A 24,649-nucleotide genomic window follows, 5' to 3' on the forward strand; every position below is an offset into this window, starting at 1 on the left:
GTAGTCCTCGTTTTGCCCCAAATCAAACTGAACTCACAGCTCACACGCTGTACATTTTTTTTAAGTCGGCACTGAGTCGTCACATAATTATGTTCCAGTAAATATGACCAGAGAAATAGATCCTTTGAATATCTTTGTGTGAGTGATCTACTTCTTTTATACATATTAACAGCAAGAATGGTTAGAAATGAGATGATAATCAAATTGAAATTTTGTTTGTTTTAAAAAAATGACTTTTGCTTGGTGTAATAAAAAGTATAGTTCAAATGTGTGTTTTCCAACACCACCAAGCAACTGACTCAACTCTGACACTACCTAGAGACAGCATCAGATCCAACAGGTTAAGGGCTCAGTTGGACAAGCTTGCCCCACTTCTGACTAGCAGATGCAAACTATTATCTATAGAATGGGTAAACAACAAGGTCCTACTGCATAGCACAAGGAATTATATTCAGTATCCTGTAATAAACCATAAAGGAAAAGAATGTGAAAAAGAATGTGTATGTGTGTATAACTGAATCACATTGCTGTACACCAGAAACTAACACCTTGTAAATCAACTGTAATTCAGTTAAAAAAAAAAAAAAATAAAAGACTACCCCACTTCTGACATCAGTCCCAAGTCCTGGTTGTTACCTGTGCTTCTGACTGGCTACAAAGAAGAGGTTCCTATGACCCCTTCCTTGCTAGAGCGGCTCACAGAACTCAGAAACATTTAGTTAAGTTTAGCAGTTTATTATAACAGATAATACAGAGGATACGGTTGAACAGCCAGATGAAGAGGTGCACAGGGCAGGGTCTGGAAGGGTCCCAAGTGCAGAAACTTCTGTCCTCATGGAACTGCGGTACGTCACTCTCTAGGCAAGTGGATGTGTTTCCTGTTAACCTGAAATAAATAGTCTGCTAGGTATTTCTCCAGCAAAGACGGGTTTATTCGGGATCAGCAGAGAATTGCAGTTTAGGGTCTGCAACCATGGGGAACCAAGGGCAAGCTTCTGCACGGCAAGGGAAAGAGAACACTTTTGTTGAGAGGGAAAGAGAGTTGAGAGGGCTATAGTAAAGAGTCCCTGGCTTTTCTTGGGCTGGGTCCTAGCCAGGAAAGAAGAGTGCTCTTTCTTCTTTTTGGGCTCTGCGATGGTCTGAAGCCATGTGAGCTCCCCCTTCTGGTGAGTTTTCTGTTTATTAATTTTTTACATTACCAACCTGGAAGCTCATGAGCTCTTGTTCAAGAGCTGTTATTAAGCTGAACTTAATTTATAGTGTTCCCCTCTTCCCAGAAATAGGTGGGTAGAGCCGAAAGTTCTACCCCTCTAATGAGTGCTATCTTGGGCCCCTACCCTAAGTCACCTCATTAGCATAAACTCAAGCGCTCTCAAAAGGGGCTCCTTACAAATGACTAGAGACACTTCTCTCGCTCAGGAAATTCCAAGGGTTTTAGGAGATTTGTGCCAGGAAGTCTGAGACAAAGACCACGTACACTTTTTCTTACATCACATATATAGTGATTGCCTTTTAGGCTGAGTCAGGCTAAAGGACGGTGCTGCCAGGTATAATTTGGATGTCTGTGGCATTGTTGTAAATTACGGGTTACCGACAGTCCCAGGGTTTCTTGTGATTGACCATGCTGCACCTGGCACAGTGGTTCTGAACACCCAGAGCATTAAGAAGCTGTGGATAGAAGCTGACCTGCCATGCCGGGGTAATTGCAGTAACACAGCCAGGCGAGAGAATCCACTAAAATTAAATTAAAAAACCACCTTGGTAAATCTGACCCTGGTGTCATTTTCTTGAAGGACATTTCCTAGTAACAATAACATGAAAAATCCACCCTTAACCTCCCCTATCTCCATTTTATTAAATACTCAACACACTCACATTGTTTCTCCTGGGAGTTGTGTCTGTTAACTGCTAGTGGCTGAACTCTCCATCTCTGGATCTTAGAGGCATAAAAAAATCATGATTTTTATGAGTGTTAGGTAGAAATTCTCATTTTGGCTTAGTAACAAACACTCTTATTATAGTTAAACATTACTTTAATTAGAAAAGGATACGATGCCAAAAAAATGATCACCTGTTAGATAAATGCTTTGTTTCCCCCAAATTAAAAACTTCTTGTGGTGGTGAAATATACACAACAAAGCATGATTTTAACCAAGTTCAGGCATGCAGTTCATTCAGTGCCATTAAGTACAGTCACACTGTTGTCAGTAACCACCACATTCCAGCTCCAGAGCCCTTTCAGCTTGAGATACTGAAACTCTGTGCCCATTAAACACTAACTCCCCAGCCCCCTTGTGCTCCCAGCTCCCCAGCGACCACCATCCTGCTTCCTGTCTCTGTGAATTTCACTGTTCCGGCTACCTTATCTAAGATAAATCGTACAGCATCTGTCCTGTGACGGGCTCATTTCACTGAGCAGAATGTTCTCAGGGTTCATGCATGTTGTAGCAGTGCCAGAATGGCCTTGCGTTCTGTGGCTGAATAACATTCCATTATCTTTGGAGACCACGTTTTGTTCATGCCTTCACCTGTCGGTGGACACTTTGGTTGCTTCTACCCTTTAGCTGTTGTGAATAATGCTACTGTGAATGTGTGTGTGCAAGAATCTCTTTGAGTCCCTGCTTGCAGTTCTTGTGAGTATATACCCAGAAATGGAATTGCAGGATCATATGGTCATTCTATTTTTAAGTTTTTTTTTTTTGTTTGTTTGTTTTTTTTTTTTAGAGAACTGCCATACTGTTTTCCATAGCAGCTGCATCATTTTACATTCCCACCAGCAGTGCACAAAGTTCCAGTTTCTCCACATCTTCACCAATACTTGTTATTTTTCTGGGTTGTTTTTGTTTTTGTTTTGGTGGGGGGAGATAGGGTTTTTTGGATTATTTTCTGATATCTTTTGTTTGTTTTTGATAAGTGTGAGGTGGTACCTTGTGGCTTTGATTTCTGTTTCCCTAATGACAAGTGATGTCCAGCATCTTTCTCTGTGCTTAGATATGGCCTCTTTGGAGAAATGTCCAGATAAATACTTCTGGACATAAAATTAGCTGAGTTAGGAAATACAAGATGCCTTGTAAGAACAGTTCTGAGGACCAGAGGTTTCACTACTGTTCCTCTGTGGAACCATCCCCTCTCTCAATTCTCTTCTAGTTAGACAAGAGAAGCTGGAACCTTTCTTTGGAATAGTCTCCTGACCATCTGGTGCCTGTTCCCTCCCAGGGGGCAGGACATGGTGAGGACTTAGGAGAGCGACTGCCTGCAGATGGGCTTCCAGCCCAGGCCTCTCTGCAAAAGCCAAGTTCTTGAGATGGTGCCGTCACTTCCTCGCCTGCTGCCCTCACTCCTGAGAGCTGTGGCGACTGGAATTTGCTCAGCCCTCCTTCCCGGGCCACTTCATTCTTAGGCGATTTGTTAATGGAAATAATGTTTATGTAATTTGGGTTCTACATGTGCGGTTCCACCTTGGGTGTCCGTTGTGGTTGGGTAGGTTTTTCATGAAGTGCCTTTTACTGTTTGATCTTCTGTCCTTCGGGGCCAGTCTCGTCACAGAGAGCAGGGGTTTGCAAACGATGTCTGCAGAGAGTCAGTTAGTAAATATTTTAGACTTTTGAAGATCACGAGGTCCCTGTTGCAACCACTCAGGTCAGCTGTTGTACCCGCAAGTCTACATAGAAGATGCATAAAGGAGTAGTCCTGGCGCTGGTCCAGTACAGCTTCGTTTAGAATAACAGGCAGCAGGCTATATTTGGCCCATGGACTGTAGTTTTGCAGACCTCGGGCAAAGAGTTTCACTGCGAACCATCTCTAATTTGACTGGCCTCCATTATTTTAACATAGGCAGATATCCAAGTGGAACAGAACCGGCAACACTTTTACGAACTGTCTCTTGAATACGTGTGTAAGCTTCAGGAAATCCAAGAGAGGAAGAAGTTTGAGTTTGTGGAACCTGTAAGTATAAATAGCAAGTTGCTCTGCTAGTCGAATTTCGTGATATAAGAGGAATGTGTTTCTTTGAAGATCTAATTTATGGTTGCTAGAGGCTGTGGTGCATAAACACGAAGCAAGACATCGTAAATTGTACACAGTGCGCCCAGAGCCATGAAGTCAAAGAATCACTTCTAAATAGTGGTTCTCGGCCTTGTTTGCACAGCAATGTGTAATGAGTATTATTCCTTTTGCTATATGGTCTCAAGGACTCTGCAATCAGGTACAACTTCTGCCATCCTAGCTGTAACTCCACCCTTAAAAAAAAAAGTCCCCATGAAAGAAATTATATTGGAATGTGAGTGAGCGTGGGATATTTATGGGATAATCTTTATTCAAGTTTGTTCTAAAGCAAGTGCATCCATCCAAACCTTGGTACTTTCAGCAATTATTGGTAACCAACTATTTCTAATACAATTCACAATGCTTATGCAACCTAAGTTAAGAACCAGTGTGTGGAACATTTGAAACTACTTTGTAAGTTACTCTGACATTTCTTTTTTTTTTTTTTTTTTTTTTTTTTTGCGTTACACGGGCCTCTCACTGTTGTGGCCTTTCCTGTTGGGGAGCACAGGCTCCGGATGCGCAGGCTCAGCGACCATGGCTCACGGGCCTAGCCGCTCCACGGCATGTGGGATCTTCCCGGACCGGGGCACGAACCCGTGTCCCCTGCATCGGCAGGCAGACTCTCAACCTCTGCGCCACCAGGGAAGCCCTCTGACATTTCTTTATACTTATTTTAGAAACACATGATTTTTTTTTGTGCTTATATAGATGCACTCTGAGAGCTTCAGTTACGTATATGTTAACATATCTACGAATATATGTATCTTCTGAATCAAAATATAAAGGGTATTTTATACTGTGGGTTTTAGCAAAAAAACCAGAGGTACACTGAGATTCATGATTGTCAAGATTCACTTTAATTTTAACATAGACTATATTGCATGTGATTTTAAAAAACAGCTTTATTGAGATATAATTCACACGCCATACAATTTACCCACTGTGTGTATGATGTTGAGCAACAAACCAAAAAAAACCAAGTAATGATTCATTAAAAATTAGCATTCGTGGAAGCTATGGTCCAGTGGAGTAATTGAATTACCCTAAATTAAACAATTAGAGAAAACCTCCTTAAAGCTTTCTTTTTCTGTGAAATCATAATAATGGCCTACATTTTATATACTGAGCATTTACAGTGCTCAGTCATTGTTCAGGTGGTTGTTCTAAGTACTTTTCTGTGATCATGCATGTATTCCACACGGTACCCTACTGAGGAGATATTTTAATTATTCCACTTAGCAAATGTAGAAATTGAAGTAGAGAAACTTCAGTAATTTGCCCCAGTTGGGAACTGACCCTTGCTGGCCACTTGACGTCAGAGTCCCAAATTCCTTACCATTATGCGGTGTGACATTCTGAAGACAGTGAATCTCAGGATTTCCTTAACCCTCACCCCAAATCACTCTTACTCTAGATTTTCTCACATGTGGGGGAGAAGCAGTGCCCTCTGATCAAGGGGGGCAGGTGGAGAGTTTGTAGGAAACTCAGGGCTTAATTACTGCGCTGCCTCTGCCCCTCTCTGCTCCAGTCACTGAGCATCCTTGTCAACAAAACAGAGAGGTTACTCTGCACTGGATGCCCTTCAAAAGAGCTTTTAGCTCTTTGATCTGTATTTCACTTTCCTTTTAGGTCCTATCGACCTATAGTGATAAGGTTTCAATTATAAATGAATATAGGGGTTCTCTTGACTCAGAAGGACAAATGGGTGATGTAGAATTCCATTTCTCCTATACAGCATACTGTAAAAGCTGTCTAATGGCTCTGATAGTTAAGGAAAAAAAATCACAAATCCTTTTATTTTTTTATAGGGACAAATTAATGAATAATATGCAGTTAGATTTAGTTGAATTCTAGTGACTTCCTTTTAATGATTGTACTTCAATAGAATCATAATGAGATGAGGCAAAATACGTGGCTTTTTAATTTATTTTTTTCACTGAGATTTTTTTGGGTGCTAATGTCGCCTTTTCTCCTTTGTTTTAGATGCTGTCATTTTTTCAGGGAATGTTTACTTTCTATCATCAAGGCCATGAACTTGCCAAAGACTTCAATCACTACAAAATGGAACTACAGATCAACATTCAGAATGTAAGAAAACGGAAGCTTTCTCCTAAAAAAGATGTTTGAGAGGTGTAGTTTTGATTTCTTTGGTGTATGAAAAGCCTTAAACCGAGACCGGGCTGATCTGTTGGTACCGAGAAACTGAGGCTACGTTGCCACCTTCTGGTCAGTTCTTGGTGTAACAAACTGTTTTCCAGGAAGGGAGGCTCCGAATTCTGCTGCAGGCGGCTCTGTTCTGTTTTGTTTTGTTTTTCAAGAATTCATTTCCTATAATTTATTTTTCTTCCCTTACTTTCAGAAAAGTCATGAAGTATGTTTTTACAATCAAAATTTCACATAATTTGCCTTATTTTTCCAGTTTTATTGAGATATAATTGACACACAACACTGTGTAAGTTTAAGGGTTACAGCTTAATGACTTCACTTATTATATTGCAAGATGATTTCCGCATAAGTTTAGTTAATATCTATCACTTCGTGTAGTTAAAAAAATTTTTTTCCTTGTTATGATAACTTTGACTATCTACTCTCTTAGCAACTTTGAAACAAGTCATGTGGCAGTGTGACATAGTTATTCTGCACTTTGTGAGGCAGTTCTAAGGATAACCTCTGTTGTGTAAGTCTAAGTCTGCTCTGTATGAAACAGACAAAACAGTCCTCCACTTTAAATTTAAGGCGTTTCAATTCTAATTTAACTTTCTTCTGTTACTTGTATGTCTTATTTGATATTTATTCCCAGATAGGCTAACAGTTCCAGTGGAATTTCTTTCCTGTGTTTTGTGCCTCCCTATTCACTAATGTATTGGTGTTCACAGTTGCTGTTGGCCCTTTATTGTTTTCCTAGGAAATGTATGGTTTCTGTTAGGTCTTGGATAAAGAGTTTTTTTGAGAACTGTTAAACAGTATAATGTATGTGATTTTGATCAGAAGGTGGTAGATGTTTTTCCTTTCAACGCTTTTGTTGATTTTGGAAGTGTCCTCTTTGAAAAGCTATTCAAGTTATGTTTAATGTAATTTCAAACCTTGTTAAAAACACAGTGAGTGAGTTTTGGGACAGACTCTCAACCCATCCTGAAAGACATACAAGGAGAAGGATGGGGATCTCTGTGCTGTTTGCTACCTGACCTTCAACTTCTTATAATCTTAGAAATTGAGGACTAATGGTTTTTGTGTAGATCTTGTTTCTAAGTTATTTTGGTATAGTTGTTCCCTACATTGGGAATGTAGGTAACGAAATCTCTTGTGTTTTGTAATTTATGCATCAATTTGTATTTGAAGATTCTACATTCTGTTCAGTTAAATGACTAAAAGAGTACATTCCTCCCTACACCCTCCAAGATCAGTGATATAAAGTAACATAATTTAAAAATATGTCAAAGTGTATATGTGTAGATTAGTCCTAACTTCAAAAGTGTCTCTGTAGGTAGTAGAACATTTAGTCTAATGATACTGTGATGTATCAGAATACTTCTGTAGACAGCAGAACACAGCGTTTGTAAAAAGAACATTACATAGTTTAGAAGATTAGGTTATAATCCTGATTTTTTCTTTTTGTCCCCCTCCACTAACTGTATAACTTGTGTCTGTACCTCATCTGTCAAGGGCAGGGCTGGCCTGGATGAGAACCTTCAGGCATAACTGATTCATAATTTGTGTAAAATGAGGAGACAGGGTCCCTTATTCAAAAATGAAGAATTTCAAGACAGCGATGGCAGAACATTAGATCAAGTGCGTGACCTTCTGAGTGCAGGGCTGTGGGTGACGGCACGGGCTACCTGCCCGTGAAGCCAGCCGGGCCTCAGGGTCTGGGGACACATCAGCGTCTCCTGGGGGCTCCAGAGAAACTGTCCATGCACAACTTGCTTATGTGGAAGTTCATTTATCACACCCACCCTGGGGTCAGGGGCCTATAGTTACCTTAAATACACCAAAATAATTTCAGCGAGATTCAAGATTTAAATGGGAGTGAGCAATACTCAGGCATGAACTACTGTAAGCAACACTTGAAGACAGCCTATCATTTGAAATGGGTCAGCTGGTCAATGGAATCTAACTTAGTCTATTAAGAACCTAACACACATACTTGGTAACTTGCATTTCCCATAAAGAACTGGGCGAAGAACAAGCTACTGGAAAAAATCTTTTCCTGTGTCCTCTGGAACTTCAGGATTGTCATCAGGAAGTTGCCTGGGGTCCTCCACCTCTCTGCCTTTTGTTCTGGCTCTTTCTGAGGCTGCTCGTGCAGCTCTGCAAGTAGAGGCTCTGCCTTCCGCCTCACCTTCAGTGTTGAGGACACCTGATCCGGAAGTCGCCTGTGCTCTTTACTTTTGCTTCTAGCTCATTCTTTGCCCTTCGGAAATACCAGAACCTTTGAAACACATGCCACTCATTCTACCTCACCTGCTATATCTCAGTATTGCTGTAATTTACTACTTTCTTGGCCATTTCTCTCATTCCCTGAGGATGTCAGCTTTTAGCATATCGAAGGGGAAGTGTTGGCTGCATAAAACTACGTATTACAAAAATCCCAGCTGTGTGTTACTTTTTTTTTTTTAATTGCAGTATAGTTGATTTACAGTGTTGCTAGTTTCAAGTGTACAGCAAAGTGATTCAGTTATACATACATATGTATATATCCTTTTTCAGATTCTTTTCCATTATAGGTTATTATTTTGAGTAGAGTTCCCTGTGCTACACAGTAGGTCCTTGTAGTTTACCTATTTTATATATAGTAGTGTATATATGTTAGTCCCAAACTCCTAATTTATCCCTCCCCGCCCCTCTCCCCTTTGGTAACCATAAGTCCATCTTCTACATCTGTGAGTCTATTTCTACTTTGTAAATAAGTTCATTTGTATTATTTTTTTAGATTCCACATATAAGCAATATCATATGGTATTTGTCTTTCTCTGTTTGACTTCTGTGTGTTACTTTTTATGCTATGCGTATTTATGTATTGAAAGAAATATACCGAAATGTTGAAACCAAATCTTAGAGTGAACTATCTGTGCACTAAAATGGTAGAGATAATTTTGGTCAACTTTTAGGTATTTTACTATAGAAAAAATGACAAAAACCATTTTATAATCAGAAAAAAGGTAAAAGTTATTTAAAAGTGAAAATAACCTATTTTCACCCAACTGGTTTCACCTTTTCTGTTGTAAAAATGGTTAGACCTTTTTTTTGAGAGAGATTCAGTCTTTTTCCATTTTCCATAATCTAGAGTAATTAATGGACAGCAAAAAAGAGCAGGTTGGTTTTTAAAAAATAGACTTTGCAGAAGAATGTAAATTACATCAAAATTAAAGGATATTAAAAAAAACTAATTTCAAATTTTTGTGATCTCTATCCCCAGAGGAGACTAGAGTAGAGTTCTTCGCAGGAAGAAGTAGAATCCTAAGAAATTTTAGGGATTCCAAAGGAGTACCCAGAAGATACTAAGAATGGTGAAGAATAATTTAAGGATATGCACAGATATTTTTGTTACAGTTTTGTGAGCAAAGTAGAACACTAAAGTGATAAACTATGTTACCAGAAAAAAAAAAAAAGATTGGAAGTGACTGTGTAAAAATATGAACATGATTGTTTCTGAGAGGTGAGTTTCTGGTCACTTTTTAATCTTGTTTATACCGCCTCTTTTTGCCTCCCAGGCAGGGCTGTTTGTGCTGTCCCCTCTCTCTGTTTTATAATGTTGTGAATTAGCTTTTATAACCCCCCCCAAAATTTTTTTTTAAATGTACTTTCTCTTTCATTCAGATAAAATTTTAGTTTGATATTGAAGATTCTCTTTTTTCCTTTGTTAGGGAATAATTGTCACTTTTCAGTGACTTAATTGCAATTAAAATAATAATGCCACTTACATTTATTTTGTTGCCATGTGCCAGGTGTTACCTACGTGCTTTTCTTTGGATTGTACACATTTAGTCTTCAAAGGTGTCCTATGATGTAGATTTTTTTATTCCTTCTTCACAGATAAGGACAGTGAGGAAAAAGAACTTGCTGACGTCATACTGCTTTAAGGCCAGGGCAGCACTGGAACTTGGGCAGGCCCAAGGCAGTTGCTTTCAGATTTAGTGTTGGTGTAGAAATGGGTTCAACTCATGGTGTATCTGGGGTCAGTAAATATAGGAGCTGGGGAACATCCTGATATGGCCATTTGGCTTCCCTGGACCTTAACAATTTCTGGGTAACATGGGAGTCACTTTAATGGTAAGATCTCAGATTTAGGTACCGATGGTAAACCTCAGCTCGCGTCTACCTCTCAACAGTTCTAACCTGCGTTCCCCTCACTCCCATGGAAGGTGTCCTTCGGGTGTTTTTAGACTTGATCACCTGTTGCCGTGGCACCCACTGCACTCCATTCCTTACTCTGTCACGTCCCCATTCATAGGGCACTTGAGGAGATGTTTGAGGATTGCAGTGAGGGGTGTGTGTTAGCACCCTACCCCTTCTTTTCTGTTTTATTATTTTGGGAGGTTACTAAAGCAGGCTGCAGGGGGCCCACCCCCTGATGTCTTACAGCTGCTTCGTGAAACCCTCTCTCTATATATTTAAATTAATTAATTAATTAATTAATTTACTTTTGGGTGTGTTGGGTCTTCGTTTCTGTGCAAGGGCTTTCTCTAGTTGGCAGTGAGCGGGGGCCACTCTTCATCGCTGTGCGCGGGCCTCTCACTGTCGCGGCCTCTCTTGTTGCGGAGCACAGGCTCCAGATGTGCAGGCTCAGTAGTTGTGGCCCACGGGCCTAGTTGCTCCGCGGCATGTGGGATCCTCCCAAACCAGGGCTCGAACCCGTGCCCCCTGCATTGGCAGGCAGATTCTCAACCACTGTGCCACCAGGGAAGCCCCTCTTTGTATTTTTAATTATTCTTTTGCTCCCTGAATGAGGTCATGGGGCCAGGATGGGAAAACTTAAATGAAAAATGGCAATCTGTACTTGGAATTAGCCTTTGCCATCTGCCTGTAAAGCTTTATTTCTGGGTAAAACTTAGTGTGAACAGTGCCTCCTCTCCCCCCTCTTTCTTTCCTCCTTAAATATGGGTGTGAAACTGTGCTAAGCCTGACCTGCCAGTTTTGTAAAGTACTCAGATGTGTCCGAATTCCAGCTTAGTCTCCACATTGAATTCTCCTCCCCCCAGTAGGTGATGTAATGAAATATTTAATTTATAAGACTTAAGACTCATTGGTTTGGAAATTTGTTTATTTATCAAAGCATGCAAGGAAAGGAAATACAGCAATGTTGTTTTATCAGCATTGGAGAACGCTACGCTATCTCGTAGGTTACTGTGAGGATTAAAGCACCGTAAACTGCTCTCAGTCATGTCATTCACAGTGTAAACACTCTCATGTGACCTATGGTAACACTTAAGGTCTATCATTATTATTATTTGATGATATCTTCCTATTCAGCCAGAAATTAGAATTGGAAATTGCTAGGTTCCAGCCACTCTATTATTTGTGCTCAAATTTTGAGAAATGTAATTTTCACCCTCATTTGTAATTTGCCTAAAATAATACATTAAAAAATTTAGCTGAACCTTCCTTTCCCTTCCCAGTGCAGAATCACATCTGAGGAAGGATGGCAGTGGGGGCAGAGTGTACCACGTGGAGGGGTCTGTGACAGTGAAAGTGGGGGTGGGAAGGTGCAGAGGCAGCACGTACAGAAGAGGTGGCTGGCATATTTGGGAGATTGGTTACGTTGAGCAGATATGTTAATTGACCAAATAAGTAAATCTGTTGAGAATAGTGGGAGCCATGTTTTTTACTGTCTGAAAAGAAATGTGCAGAATTGGAAAGGGATGGGCTAGAAAGAAACCTGAAGTACTGGATTGGAATTAAGTGTAATGGTATGAACTCATGGGTTTTAAGATAGATAGGTACAGAAGTTGTGATATGTATATATATGTGTATATATATAAATGTATTCACACACATACATATATACATACATGCATTTTCTCAGTCTGTCTTCCAGGAAGACCTAGAAGCAATAGCACCCCCTTAGCTGTGAGCACACTGTCCCTAGATCTTGGTTTCTAAATACTACCAGAGTGAAATAAGTCAGAAAGAGAAAAACAAATGTCGTATATTAACGCATATATGTGGAATCTAGAAAAATGGTACAGAGGAACCTATTTGCAGGGTAGGAATAGAAACACAGACATAGAGAACAGGTGGGATGAATTGGGAGATTGGGATTGACACAAATACACTGCCAGGTATAAAATAGATAGCCAGTGGGCACCTGCCATATAGCACAGGGAGCTCAGCTTGGTGCCCTATGATGACCTAGATGGGTGGGATGGGGTGGGGGAGGGAGGTCCAAGAGGGAGGGGATATGGGGATATATGTATATGTACAGCTGATGCACTTCGTTGTACAGCAGAAACTAACACACCATTGTAAAGCAATTATACTCCAGTAAAAAAAAAAAATACTACCCTCCCCTGTAAGGAACAATGACTCCTTTGGAGAGATGGCTGATTCTAGGACTGGGACAGAGAATGTATAAAGTAAACCTGGGATACCTTTTTGGACCAGAGGGTGAGGGGTTACTCAGAATTAAGGGGGTATGTCAAGAGAAACAGGAGCCAGCTAGAAGGGGCCTCTGCTGGTCAAATCTAGGACAATTTGAGCATTAACTTAAATAATGAGAATTTGGGATACAACTCATTAAGTTAATTGTGTGTGTATGTGTGTGCACGCGTGCGCATGCGTGCACTAGCATCTATACATATATGACATGCACATATGTGTGTATATCTGTGTGTATGTATGCATAAATATTAGATACACAGATAGAAGTGAGGGTTGTGGAGAATCTCAGTAAAGTGACAAAGCAGGTGAATAAAATTAGGGTATAATCAGTATTAAGATGGGGACAAGAAATCCCAGAGACATGAGAAACAGGAAGGCAGGAGAGGGAACAAGCCGTTAATAAATGAGTCCCACCTCTTTGCAGCCTTGTACATTCTTATAGTACATAAACAAATTAAAAAAAAAAAGCTCTCAGCTTGTGTTTGAAATAAGCCTCTGCAGTTAAGTTTCCCCTTTACAGTGTACATTTATCAGACTCTCCATCCCCCTAAAAAATGTACTATTCTATAATTTTTCTGCATTTAGAACTCTTGGTAACCCCTTTCATTGTAGGGAGGAGAGAGGAGGAATTTCAATAATAATTTTTCATCTTAGCTCTTCCACAGTTTCACATCAGCAGTTTTTCGGTATTAATACAATTATTTTTGAATGTAGATGGAAGAAATGTCCAGAAACTTGGTGCTGCTGACTCGTCAGGTTTGCCTGGGTATTTTCGTCACTTCACCTTGCATGTCCGTTTTCAGTCTAGCCATTTGACAGAGATATTGACATCCCAAGTCTCCTGGGCTTCAGAAATGTGATTTGTCTTTTCCGATATCAAAGACATTATTTGTAAGTGAGATTCCCCCCTACTTCCTTCTTCGATGAAGAAACATCATTTTCAAGTGCAATTGCCATGACCTGGAAAAAATGACACTGATGTTTATTAGTTTGCAAAGAAGAATTAAGTTTTTCAGATTCTGAATTCTTAGACATATTGCTGAGATAATAGTAATGAGTCAGATTGATTGTTGCAAAGGAAAGACTTCCCAGATAGATATTTTATGGCCTATTTTTTTAAATGTAAGATTTAGTAATATTGTGAGACCTGCAGGCAGGAATTCTTGCGTTGAATAATAGAATTATTCTTGGTGTTAGAAAGCTTCAAAAGTAAATAACCTTTAGTAACCTTGGTTTCTATATCTCTGTTAACTACTTAACCACTAATTTTTTTTTCTTTGCACAGTGATCTCAACAAAGAGATACATGGGAAAGGATGGGTATATTTTGAGAAATTTGTACAAAAACACTACAAATTTAATTATAGTTATCCAGAGACTTAAAAACAGACATGAAAAATCTCCTGTGGGAACTTAAAACTTGTACGTGTTTTTGAAATCCTTTTCAGACACGGAATCGTTTTGAAGGAACAAGGTCAGAAGTGGAAGAGCTTATGAACAAGATTAGACAGAATCCCAAGGACCACAAACGAGCGAGTCAGTTCACAGCGGAAGGCTACCTGTATGTACAGGAAAAAAGTAAGAGGCTCTCCAACAGTGATGAATAACTAATTAAAAATTAGTTTAAAACTCTCACTGTAATTTGATACTTTTGGAGTAATTATTCCTACCGCTTTCTTGCTCTCTCCTATCCTGGAAGGCATACGTTGGATTTTTTTGGGGAAAACACATTCCTGCTCTAGGGAGGGGACGGTGAGATTAGGAACTCTGTGAGCACCCTGCTTTCCAGCCACACCCCCCGAATTCTGTGCCACACTTTGTTAAAACTTGCTTGCAAGGGAGCCGGGATTTGGTGACAGACTGAAAGCGAGGTGGGATAGTACCTTTTTCCTCATTTCCTCTCATCCCCACCCATCTTTATCTCACTCACACACACAGACACACACACACACACACACACATTCATATGCGTATGCACCCCTCTCCCCATAACCCTGTTCCTCCATGTTAAAGTCAAGAAGGACATATTTCTCTTCTTCTTTCACATTATTTCTTTGCACATTTATTTGAGATGGTTTTTTGTTCTTGTTGAAATTTTCAGGGCAATTGCATACGGCTACAAAAAAAATACTCCTAGTTGACATGCTAACTTGTCTCACTGAATTTTCAGCATTGTTGCCATCTTAGTTGTTATGCAGTGTGTAGAGTATCCTTATTTGGAAATTAAGGCACCCCAAGACGATTTCAGACTTCTGAGAGTTTGGTCTTATTTTAACGAAGCTCTTAAAGTTTACCTCTTCAACTGTAGGGCTTGATTGCTAGCCAGTAGGGGGAGGAGTATGTGAAAATGTTTCTGTATTTCCTGTTTCTCTCCCTTCCCGCCGGGTGCTTTAGAGTTTTTGTTTGTTAAGTGGCTGATTTACAGGATTTTCAAACTGAATAACTTCATAGCAGAGAGACTCATGGAACAGCCATGTGATACGGAGGTTCATGTTATATGCAATCGCAGAATAGGGGTTCTTTTTCCATTTGCCCTTATTTAATGTGGGCTTAGCCTTCACGGCTCATGATGAACAGTTACTGGCATGGCAGAACTCTAAATTTTTCTAATTTTTTAATCTTTCTTTTTTTTTTCAAAAAAACTGAGAGGTAATTTATTTTTACATATTTTGGTTGAACAGTAAAAGCATGCCGTTTCTAAAGGTGCCATTAGGAACAATAGCACAACAGCTATTGAAGTGTGTATAGAGTGAATGTTTTATTTTTTTAAAAATTGTATTGAAGTATAGTTGATTTACAGTGTTGTGTTAATTTCTGCTGTATAGCAAAGTGAGTCAGTTATACATACATATATATATATTCTTTTTCATATTCTTTTCCATTGTGATTTATCACAGGATATTGAATATAATTGCCTGTGCTGTACTGTAGGACCTTGTTGTTTATCCGTCCTGTATTTACTAGTTTGCATCTGTTAATCCCAAGCTCCCAATCCATCCTTCCGCCTTTAATTTTTTTTTATCCTCTTAATCTCAGTTTGTTTATTTAATTTGAAAGAACTAAAAATACAGGGTGGAGACATGAGAAGGATAGAAATTTTGTATTATATGTCCAAAGCTAAAAATCACAGGAAATTTTGATTTTTAGATTCATAACTGTTGCTTAACTTACTGGCTTTGAGAGAAACGGGGCTGAAATTGGACTGAAAAAAACAAACAAAACAATAGTGACAGAATTCTTCACTTGTTAGCAGTATGCCAGGCACTGTGCTAAGCTCTTTATCCAACTTGTTTCATTTAATCCTTTAAAAACCCCTGTGAAGTGTACAGTGCTGTTATCACCCCATTTACCAATGAGAACATGGAAACACTGAGGAGTAAACAATGTTTCCTGGATCATACACCTCCTCAGTGCTGGAATTGTCCTAGGCTGGAGTCCGTGTTGTACCCTCTCCTGCAGTATTGCCTGAAGCTTGGATGGTGTGAAAAACCATCACTAATCTCTATGCTCAGAGCTGGTTGAGTAGGGTTGGGTGGTGTCAGGAGGGGATGGCAGCTTAATCAGTGAAGGACCTTCCTTGATATTTGGGGCCAAAGACTCTGAGGTTTGGCTTTGCCATTTCTCAGGCATTTGGTCTAAGCCTAAGACTTTTTAGATGAAAAAGACAGTAGGACTTCCCTGGCGGTCCAGTGGTTAAGACTCTGTGCTTCCAATGCAAGGGACACGGGTTCGATCTCTGGTCGGGGAACTAAGATTCCACATGCTGCAAAAAAGCTTAGCTTTACCGTTGTTAGTAAGGGCAGCTACTTACAAGGTGCTTCAGTGGATTTAAAGCACTAGATCGATTTATAGACTAAATGCTTTTCTGCACTGCGATTCTACAGTTCTGTCATTTTTTAGAGGCCAGAATTGAATCCAAAACCATCACATATATTCAGTGGAATTCCTGAAACCCTCATGAGCTCTTCATACGTAGACACAAACAAGAAGCATAGTTTACAATTAAGAGATTTTCAGGTATGAGATAACAGTCTAGCAAATTATTTGAAAAGTATGTCTTGAAATTACTTCCGTGTTGCTGAAAACTCTTAGGACCGTCTCTACGAGCTTTCTTATTTCCCCTTGTTTTTCCCTTGTCTGAGACGAGCTGTGTTGCTGATTTGTTTCCTTGAGCTGTGTTAGTTGCTGCTTCTTGGGTTTTTCTTCTTCAGGATTGTGTTTGGAACTCTGCATATCTGCTTCTTTATGAGGAAAAAATGTAAAGTCCTATTTCTTTTCTTTTTCTTTTTTAATTTAATTTTTATTTTATTTCTTAAATTTTTATTGGAGTAGAGTTGATTTACAATGTTGTGTTAGTTTCAGGTTACTTTTTATTTTATATTGGAGCAGAGTTGATTAACAATGTTGTGTTAGTTTCAGGTATACAGCAAAGTGATTCAGTTATACATATATATGTATCTATTCTTTCTCAAATTCTTTTCCCATTTAGGTTATTACAGAATATTGAATAGAGTTCCCTGTGCAATACAGTAAGTTCTTGTTGATTTAAAGTTATGTCTCTTGTTGAAGGGCCTCCTCCATTTGGTTCCAGCTGGGTCAAACACTACTGCATGTATCGGAAAGCGGCCAAGAAGTTCAACATCATTCCGTTCGAGCACAGATCTGGGGGGAAACTAGTAAGTCTTTGCTTTTATTTATTTATTTTTTTAAAAAATATTTACTTATTTATTTATTATTTTTTGCTGCAACAGGTCTTAGTTGCTGCACGCAGGATCTTCAGTTGCGGCATGTGGGCTTCTTAGTGTGGCATGCATGTGAGATCTAGTTCCCTAATCAGGGATCGAACCTGGGCCCCCTGTATTGGGAGCGCAGAGTCTTACCCACTGGACCACCAGGGAAGTCCCAAGGCTTTCCTTTTATACTTTATATTCTCTGTGAGGTGGTCTTTGAGGGTATCTTTTTAATGTTGTTTATATTCACTCATGATAAATACTTTCATTTTGTTTTTAGAATGAAAATCTTTTTTTTTTTTTTTTTTTTTTTTAAATATAATAGGCCAGAAAATAATTCCTGAGTTTTCTGAATTGTTGGCATGGGTTTTTATGGTCAAATTTTTTTTTTTTTTTTTTTTTTTTTTTTTAAGGAGAAGAGTAGAATCATTTTGTGTCCCTGTTATCGGAAGATCCAGTTAACACCTACAACAGACTTTCATGACTCAGTGGTTTGTCTGCTCAGGATTTACACGGGAGGCCTGATGGGCACACATAGATTCGTACAGATGAAAAGATTATATAGAGTAGATGATCTGTAACGAAGTTTACTGTTTTTCACTTAAACTTTAACGTTCTCACTTAGACACTCCCCATTTAGCTTACTCCTCCCACAGAAGTAAAAAGCAAAGGAACTCATGATAGCTGGAAAAGGGCGAGAAGCCCTTAGGAGCTGGCTGGGTAGGAAAGGTGATCTTTGTTTTAAAACGGAAACTGCAGCTCGTGGCAACAATAGCAGTCAAAACAAAGCTCCTCCCACTAGGGTTGCACATACCTGGTAATGCATTTTAAGGTCAATTCATTGCTTGCTGGGTGGATGGGCATAATTTTTCTTACGTGAATACAGAATGAACCCAAGTTCACTTGTATTTACACATACTTTGCATCTTCCTGAAAAATATTTAAAGCCGCTTATAATACAAACGCATTTTTGTGCTATTGAAATAGACATGGAAAATCAAGTCCGTGGCAAAGAGGAGGAAGTGAGGTTGTCACCCTTGGAGGGTGATGGGTTAAGAGTGAGCGTGAGAGTTTTTGTCGTTGTTGTTTTGTGGTGGTAGTGTTGTTTTAAAGATCACAGTAATTTATGTTTGTCAAATGTAATGTGTCAGACGCATAGAAAGCAAAATTTGTTGCTTTTTAATAAAAGAGCAAATTCCATGAGTGAACAGCAGCAGTGCACAATTCATTCACCAGATGCCCGCGATTATTTCACATTTCAGAGGGCCACTGATACAATCAAAAGTTGTAGTAAAATGATAAATATGGGTTCACTTCAGCATCTCTATACGTTTCAGTTATAAACTGAGCATGAGGTTGGAGTGTGAGTTTCCTGTCAAGTCCCAAGACATGTCTGCTTAGTGGTGTCTTTCTGTTTTAGCTACCAAATAATAAAAAACATATTTAAACACATGACTGATATTTTGAATAATTTTATATTCAAATGCTTGTTTAATATTAGAGATCCCCATGTTCCAGAAAATATTAAAATAGTCTAGAAGCGTTTACTCAGACTCCTTACAGTTTCTCACTGGGAACCTGCTTCTGCGTTGCTTCTGTTTCCTGTTTTCTACCTCTTTTTAATGCTCTTAAAGAGCATGATGAGGATGGTTTAGGGAGGTAAATGGTACGATATTTAAACAAAAACTCAGGAAAGATAAATTCAGGGTGATTCACTTTAAGAAACAGCAAAACCATATAGTTGGAGTGGTTCCAGCTTTAGATGCTCACAATGGCTGATCCAGGGTCCTTAGTGTACTTTTAGGTAGATTCCTGTGGAACTGAAGTTTTTATAGGTCAGAAATGGTTACATATGGACTGTTTTATATGGTATAATGTAATGTGACATACAAACACATTATCCTCCTCTTAACGAGGGGACAATAAGAGAATAACAAATATAGGCATGTGGAAACTGTATTGTTAACCCACCTTTTAAAATTAGCACTCATAAGGTCTGGTTTAATTTCATTGTAATCAAAGCAGGGTCTTGAAAACCTTAAGAAAAGGACAGTGACAAAAAAGAATTGGAAAAAGAATAGATACATGTATATGGATAACTGAATCACTTTGCTGTACATCTGAAACTAACACAATGTTGTTAATATACTTCAATATAAAATAAAAAGTTAAAAAAAATGGCTACGACTCTAAAGAAAGTGGTTTGAAAGAGAATAAGATAGAGGAACCTAAAGTCTGAACCTTGCCTCCTCCCCCCATCAAATATAGGGTGCTTAATTCCGTATACGTTTATACTGTAGTTCTTGAGAATGTTTAAAATGATTCTTTGCAGGGGGACGGAGAGGTGTTCTTTTTGAAAGAATGTATCAGAAGACATACTGACTCCATCGACAGAAGGTTTTGTTTTGATGTAGAAGCTGCTGACCGGTAAGTTATTGGCATTATTGGACTTTATGAAAAGAGTCATTTAAACAAATGATTTTAAAAAAATAGAAGTTAATTGCAACTGAGATGTCTGTGGCCTGGAAGAGTGGTATCTCGTTATCTTTCCAGGCTGTGCATTCACCGCGGGCTGTTTCGTCTTGGTCGCTGTGTTTAGCTGTGCAGTGATAGCTTAGCCTTGGCTGAAGTTTGGCATCATCTTAACTAGTGTTGTCACTTAAAAAATGACCTTGGAGCATTTCATTGTTGATCTAAGCCTTCCATGTATATACTCTGTATGTGGTGGAGGGTCATAGGCAAACTCTGTTTATTCAAAGACTGCTGCTCATTTTTTCTTGTGGTATGACTTTTAGTTAGTTAGTTAGAAAAGAATCTTTGCTGGAGAGAAAGAAGTAAAAAAAAGAAAAAGAAAAATGAAGCTTGTTTGTCAGTATTACTGCTTGTCTGGCATTTGTTTCTGTGTCCTGAAGCACTAAGGAAAATCACGGTACTCGTAGAATACTTCCTTTTTTAATGGCTGACACTGTGGAGGTTCCTTGCCAGCCCTGGTTTTGGTAACGATGGTCTTTAGATAACACTGTTTCATACTTGTATAATAAAAGTTCACAATATGAGATTTTTTAAACACAAGTTCATTATAGGTCAGGACCCAGGAATACAAAAATAATTAATTCTTCTCTTCCCTCAGATGATATAACTGAGTCTATGGTGTTAGTGCAGAGGGGGAAGATCTGTACTTTACTTTCCAAAAAATGAATTGAAGACCAGGTACATAAAAATGTGCTCTTATGCACCATGATAAATATGGCCCTACAAAGAAAAGGACAGATGGTTTAATGTGCATTTTGCCAAGACTGGAAAAAAATGAAAGGGAACGTCATTGTGAAAGAGGTGAAATTTCAAGCCAGTTAGGACTGGTTCAAAAACGTTAAGAAGAGATTCGGGCTGTGTAATACAACTTGAGCATAAATATGTGTGCATACACCCATTGTAAGCATTTGCTGAGTTTTCTCTAAGTGCCAGTGTTCTGAATTCTTCTGTGCTTTATCTCAGTTCATCCTCAGCCCAGCTCTACCAGGTAGACATTATCCTTCTCATTTTATGGTGAGAGACTGGGGCCTAGAGAGCTTAAGTGATTCTCCTAAGGTCACGTAGCTAGTAAGTGGAAGAGCTGAAATTTGAACTCTTGCATCCGCCTCTAGACCCCAAGCTCTTAACCACTGTGCTGCAGGCATCAGAGTATAACCATGTAAGTGTGTTGTTTCCTAAATAATTGACAGAGGCGAGTCAGCAACGCTGTCTACTAGAAAATGTGTTCAATGAGATTCATCTGCTTTGTCTCGAAAGGATAATTCTAGTACTTCCATATAGTAACACAATTCGTATTGTTTTTGTCCAGCCCTATATTTTCTCTGAGACCTTGATCGTGCCAAGTGCTCTTCTGCAATCGGGATCTTTATTACGATTATAACTACTTTCCATCCCTCGTAAAGGTTGATGAGGGGTTACTATGGAGTTATTTCCCTCATGATATCATCTTGTAAGGAGACTCTCAGAACTGGGGGAGACCTTAGAGATGATCTAGTCTAGTGGTTTTCAAACGACTTTATAGGGATGCCTTCTTTTCAAATAACACCTTTACATTTATGCATATGTGAAATAGAAAAAAAAAAAAAACGAGAGTTCTCTTATTAAAGTGGGGTAGGGGGCCTGGATCCTTACCCTCTCAGCTTCATTCTTGCAGAAATCTCTAATTTATTTCATTGACGCTCAGAGCTGCTCTCTGGGAACTGGGTGTAGAGGGACCACTAATCTAAGTGATTCAAGAAAGGCATACAGAGGATCTGACGTCTAAATTGATAACTGAAGGCTTATTTGGAGTCAGCTGGGATTGAGACACATTCCAGGCAGAGTGACGTATAATATATGTAAAGTTCTGGAGACAAGAGAGAGCGTGGTCCGCTTGAGGTCCCCCCCCCACCGGGGGACACCCAGCGTCACTGGAGCAGAGAGTCAGGGAGGATGGGAGAGGGAGGCTTGAGAAGGGAGGCAAAGGCCTGACCTTGAGGTTTTTGAGCTTAACCTATTAAATGGTTTTAAGCAGGGCACTGAGTGATAGAGTTATATTTTTCAAAACTCACTCTGGCAGAGTAGAGAAAGTTTAGAAACGGCAGGAGTGGTTGGAAGGGTTATTGATTGGTGTGGTGGAGCCGGAATGGAGCCCAGCGCATCTGTTTGAGGGAGACTTTTAGAGACAGATTTAGAGAGAAGTTGGATGTTAGAGTATAGAGTGAAGGAGGGGAAGGAAAACACAGGAGGCATGAGGGTGGAGGAAGATGATGAATTCAGCTGTGGTCCTGTTGAGTTAGGTTGCGGTGAGCCGTTCAGTAATACACCCAGCAGGAGATTGAGTACAGCCCTTGGCAGCTTCCGTGGCATTGGACTTGGTGTTTACCGTCTACCTCCTGCAGCTCTCCCGTCCTTTGACTGTCTCCACAGTGAAACAGGCAGGTCCTCCCCCGATTTGGGCACCTGTCCATTTTCAGCCATTGCTCCTCAAGTGTTACTTCCCACTGTTGTCTTGTTTGTGTTTCGCCGTCCATTCACGTGGTTTCACCCTCAGAGTGTCTCTCTACAATCTGTATCTTTCTTACCTTTTTCCGTGTTTGGAACTACTTTATTTATTTATTTATTTATTTATATTTTTTTTTTTGCGGTACGTGGCCCTCTCACTGTTGTGGCCTCTCCCGTTGCGGGGCACAGGCTCCGGGTGCGCAGGCTCAGCGGCCACGGCTCACGGGCCCAGCCACTCTGCGGCATGTGGGATCCTCCTGGACTGGGGCACGAACCCGTGTCCCCTGCATTGGCAGGCAGACTCTCAACCACTGCGCCACCAGGGAAGCCCTGGGACTACTTTTAGGATCTTCCTTATATGGTGTGTCTCCAGTTCTCTTCCTTTTATGCTTTTCTTAGTCATTTCAGTATCATTTCAGATGATTCATGTAGGACTTTGCATCTTTCTCCTTCAGCTCCTCTCCTTCAGTCACCTGTTCTTCACCTTCCCTCAGCCATTCCCTCTGTGCTCTCTCCTTAGATCGTGTCATTACGAGGACAGGCACCCCCTCTGTCATCTCAGTTGCAAGGCTTTCTCCTTCTGACACCACCTTCTACTCTTCACTGCTTACTCTTTTCTAGTAAGTATCCTTAGCTTACAATCAACTGATCCTACTGTTCTCAGCCCCTCACACCCTCACTTCTTTCCTTGCCAAGTGTGAATTTCAGTCATTCATTAAAGTCACTCTTTTCAGTACACTCAACTCCATTGCCCTTCCCTCCCTTTACTGTACTTGTCTGCACAGCTCCAACTTAAGTTAAGATTCACCTCTGCCTTCTCTCTTTCTAGAGAAATGTATTCTACCATGTTCACTGGGATCACTTGCGATTCCTGACCGCTGGCTTCAAATCCCATTAATCCCAACCACAAATCATGTTCCACTGTCTTAGTTCCTTCATTCTCCTAGTTGACGGATATTTCACAGTTTCCTCCTTCTCTAAGCCTCTGGCACTGCCTCCCGGTCCTGATGAAATAGAGGTAATTCGAAGAGCTCATCCACTGCCATGGATACCCGCTCCATCAGCGGTACCCACCCTGCTGTCCCCATCACCGTGGGAACTGTGTTCCTGACTGAGGCCAGCCTCTCTGTCTAGCTGTTTCCATTCCCTCTTCACCTCCCCTCTCTCCTGGTTTAGGATGTCACTCAAGCACTTCTTCCTTTCTTTCTTTTTGACACCAGCTTTGCCCTTTCTACTAGATGAATCCCATCAGCGTACAAAACTGATTCTTAATTTCATCCATCTTTTACAAAAAACACCACCACCACCATCACCAGTGAAAAAACCCCGCCTTGACCAGTCTTCTCTTTTGTCTGCTGCCCATATCTCTTTTCCCATAAACAGTAGAAATTCTTCTTCTTTTTTATTTTATTTTTTTCTTGCAGCATTGGATCTTCGTTGCTGTGCGCGGGCTTTCTCTAGTTGCAGCAAGCGGGGGCTACTCTTCATTGTGGTGTGCAGGCTTCTCATTGCGGTGGCTTCTCTTGCTGTGGAGCACGGGCTCTAGGACGCGTGGGCTCAGTAGTTGTGGCTCATGGGCTCTAGAGCGCAGGCTCAGTAGTTGTGGTGCACGGGCTTAATGGCTCTGCGGCATGTGGGATCTTCCTGGACCAGCAATCGAACCCGTGTCCCCTGCATTGGCAGGTAGATTCTTAACCACTGCACCACCAGGGAAGTCCCAACAATTCTTCAAAAAGCTCTTATATTCAGGTCTCCCATTTCCTTCCTCTTGTGCTCCTTTGCGTCCTCTTCAATCAGGCCCTTGCCTCCACCTCTCCACTGGGTTTTTCTGTTGTTGCTGTTAAGGCCATCATGTTCTTGTTGTGCTACAGCCAGTGAGCAGTTCTCAGTCCTCTTGTTCTTTCCTGGCAGTAGCATCGGACATGGCCAGTCACCCTCTCCTCTGTGATACACTTTCTTCACGTGGCTCAATAATGTCACACCTGGCCTGCTTTTTCTCCCACCCCAATGGCTTTTCATCTTTTTTGGACTCCTTTGCCAGTTCCTCGTTTCCCAGACCTCTTGATGTTGGAATTCTCTGGAGCTCAGTCTTCAGATCTCCCCTCTGCAGCCCTAACGATCTTGTCCAGCCTCAGGACTTTCCATGCTATCCATGCGTTGGTAACTCCCCAGATTTAGTATCTGTACCTGAATCTCTTCCCTGAACTCCAGCTTTTTATATCCAGCTGCCGACTCAGTTGCTTCTGGGATGTGTGATAG

The 24,649-nt window shown here is 40.3% G+C and overlaps 1 protein-coding gene across 5 annotated transcripts in view; it reads left to right on the forward strand.

The window, feature by feature from the left end:
• Positions 1-24,649, forward strand: part of ARHGAP10 (Rho GTPase activating protein 10) — a 325,463-nt gene that overhangs the window by 118,621 nt on the left and 182,193 nt on the right. For all 5 annotated transcript variants that reach the window (XR_007476997.1, XM_033402919.2, XM_004263621.4 and 2 more), the window contains 5 exons: positions 3,835-3,945; positions 6,031-6,135; positions 14,093-14,222; positions 17,214-17,320; positions 19,707-19,801. Coding sequence is in view for 4 of the 5 variants with exons in the window: in XM_033402919.2 (XP_033258810.1) it covers positions 3,835-3,945; positions 6,031-6,135; positions 14,093-14,222; positions 17,214-17,320; positions 19,707-19,801 (548 nt within the window). In the remaining variant the exon portion in view is untranslated. The remainder of the gene's footprint in view (positions 1-3,834; positions 3,946-6,030; positions 6,136-14,092; positions 14,223-17,213; positions 17,321-19,706; positions 19,802-24,649) is intronic.

The sequence above is a fragment of the Orcinus orca genome, chromosome 4, assembly GCF_937001465.1.
Source record: "Orcinus orca chromosome 4, mOrcOrc1.1, whole genome shotgun sequence".
Classification (NCBI taxonomy): Eukaryota; Metazoa; Chordata; class Mammalia; order Artiodactyla; family Delphinidae; genus Orcinus; species Orcinus orca.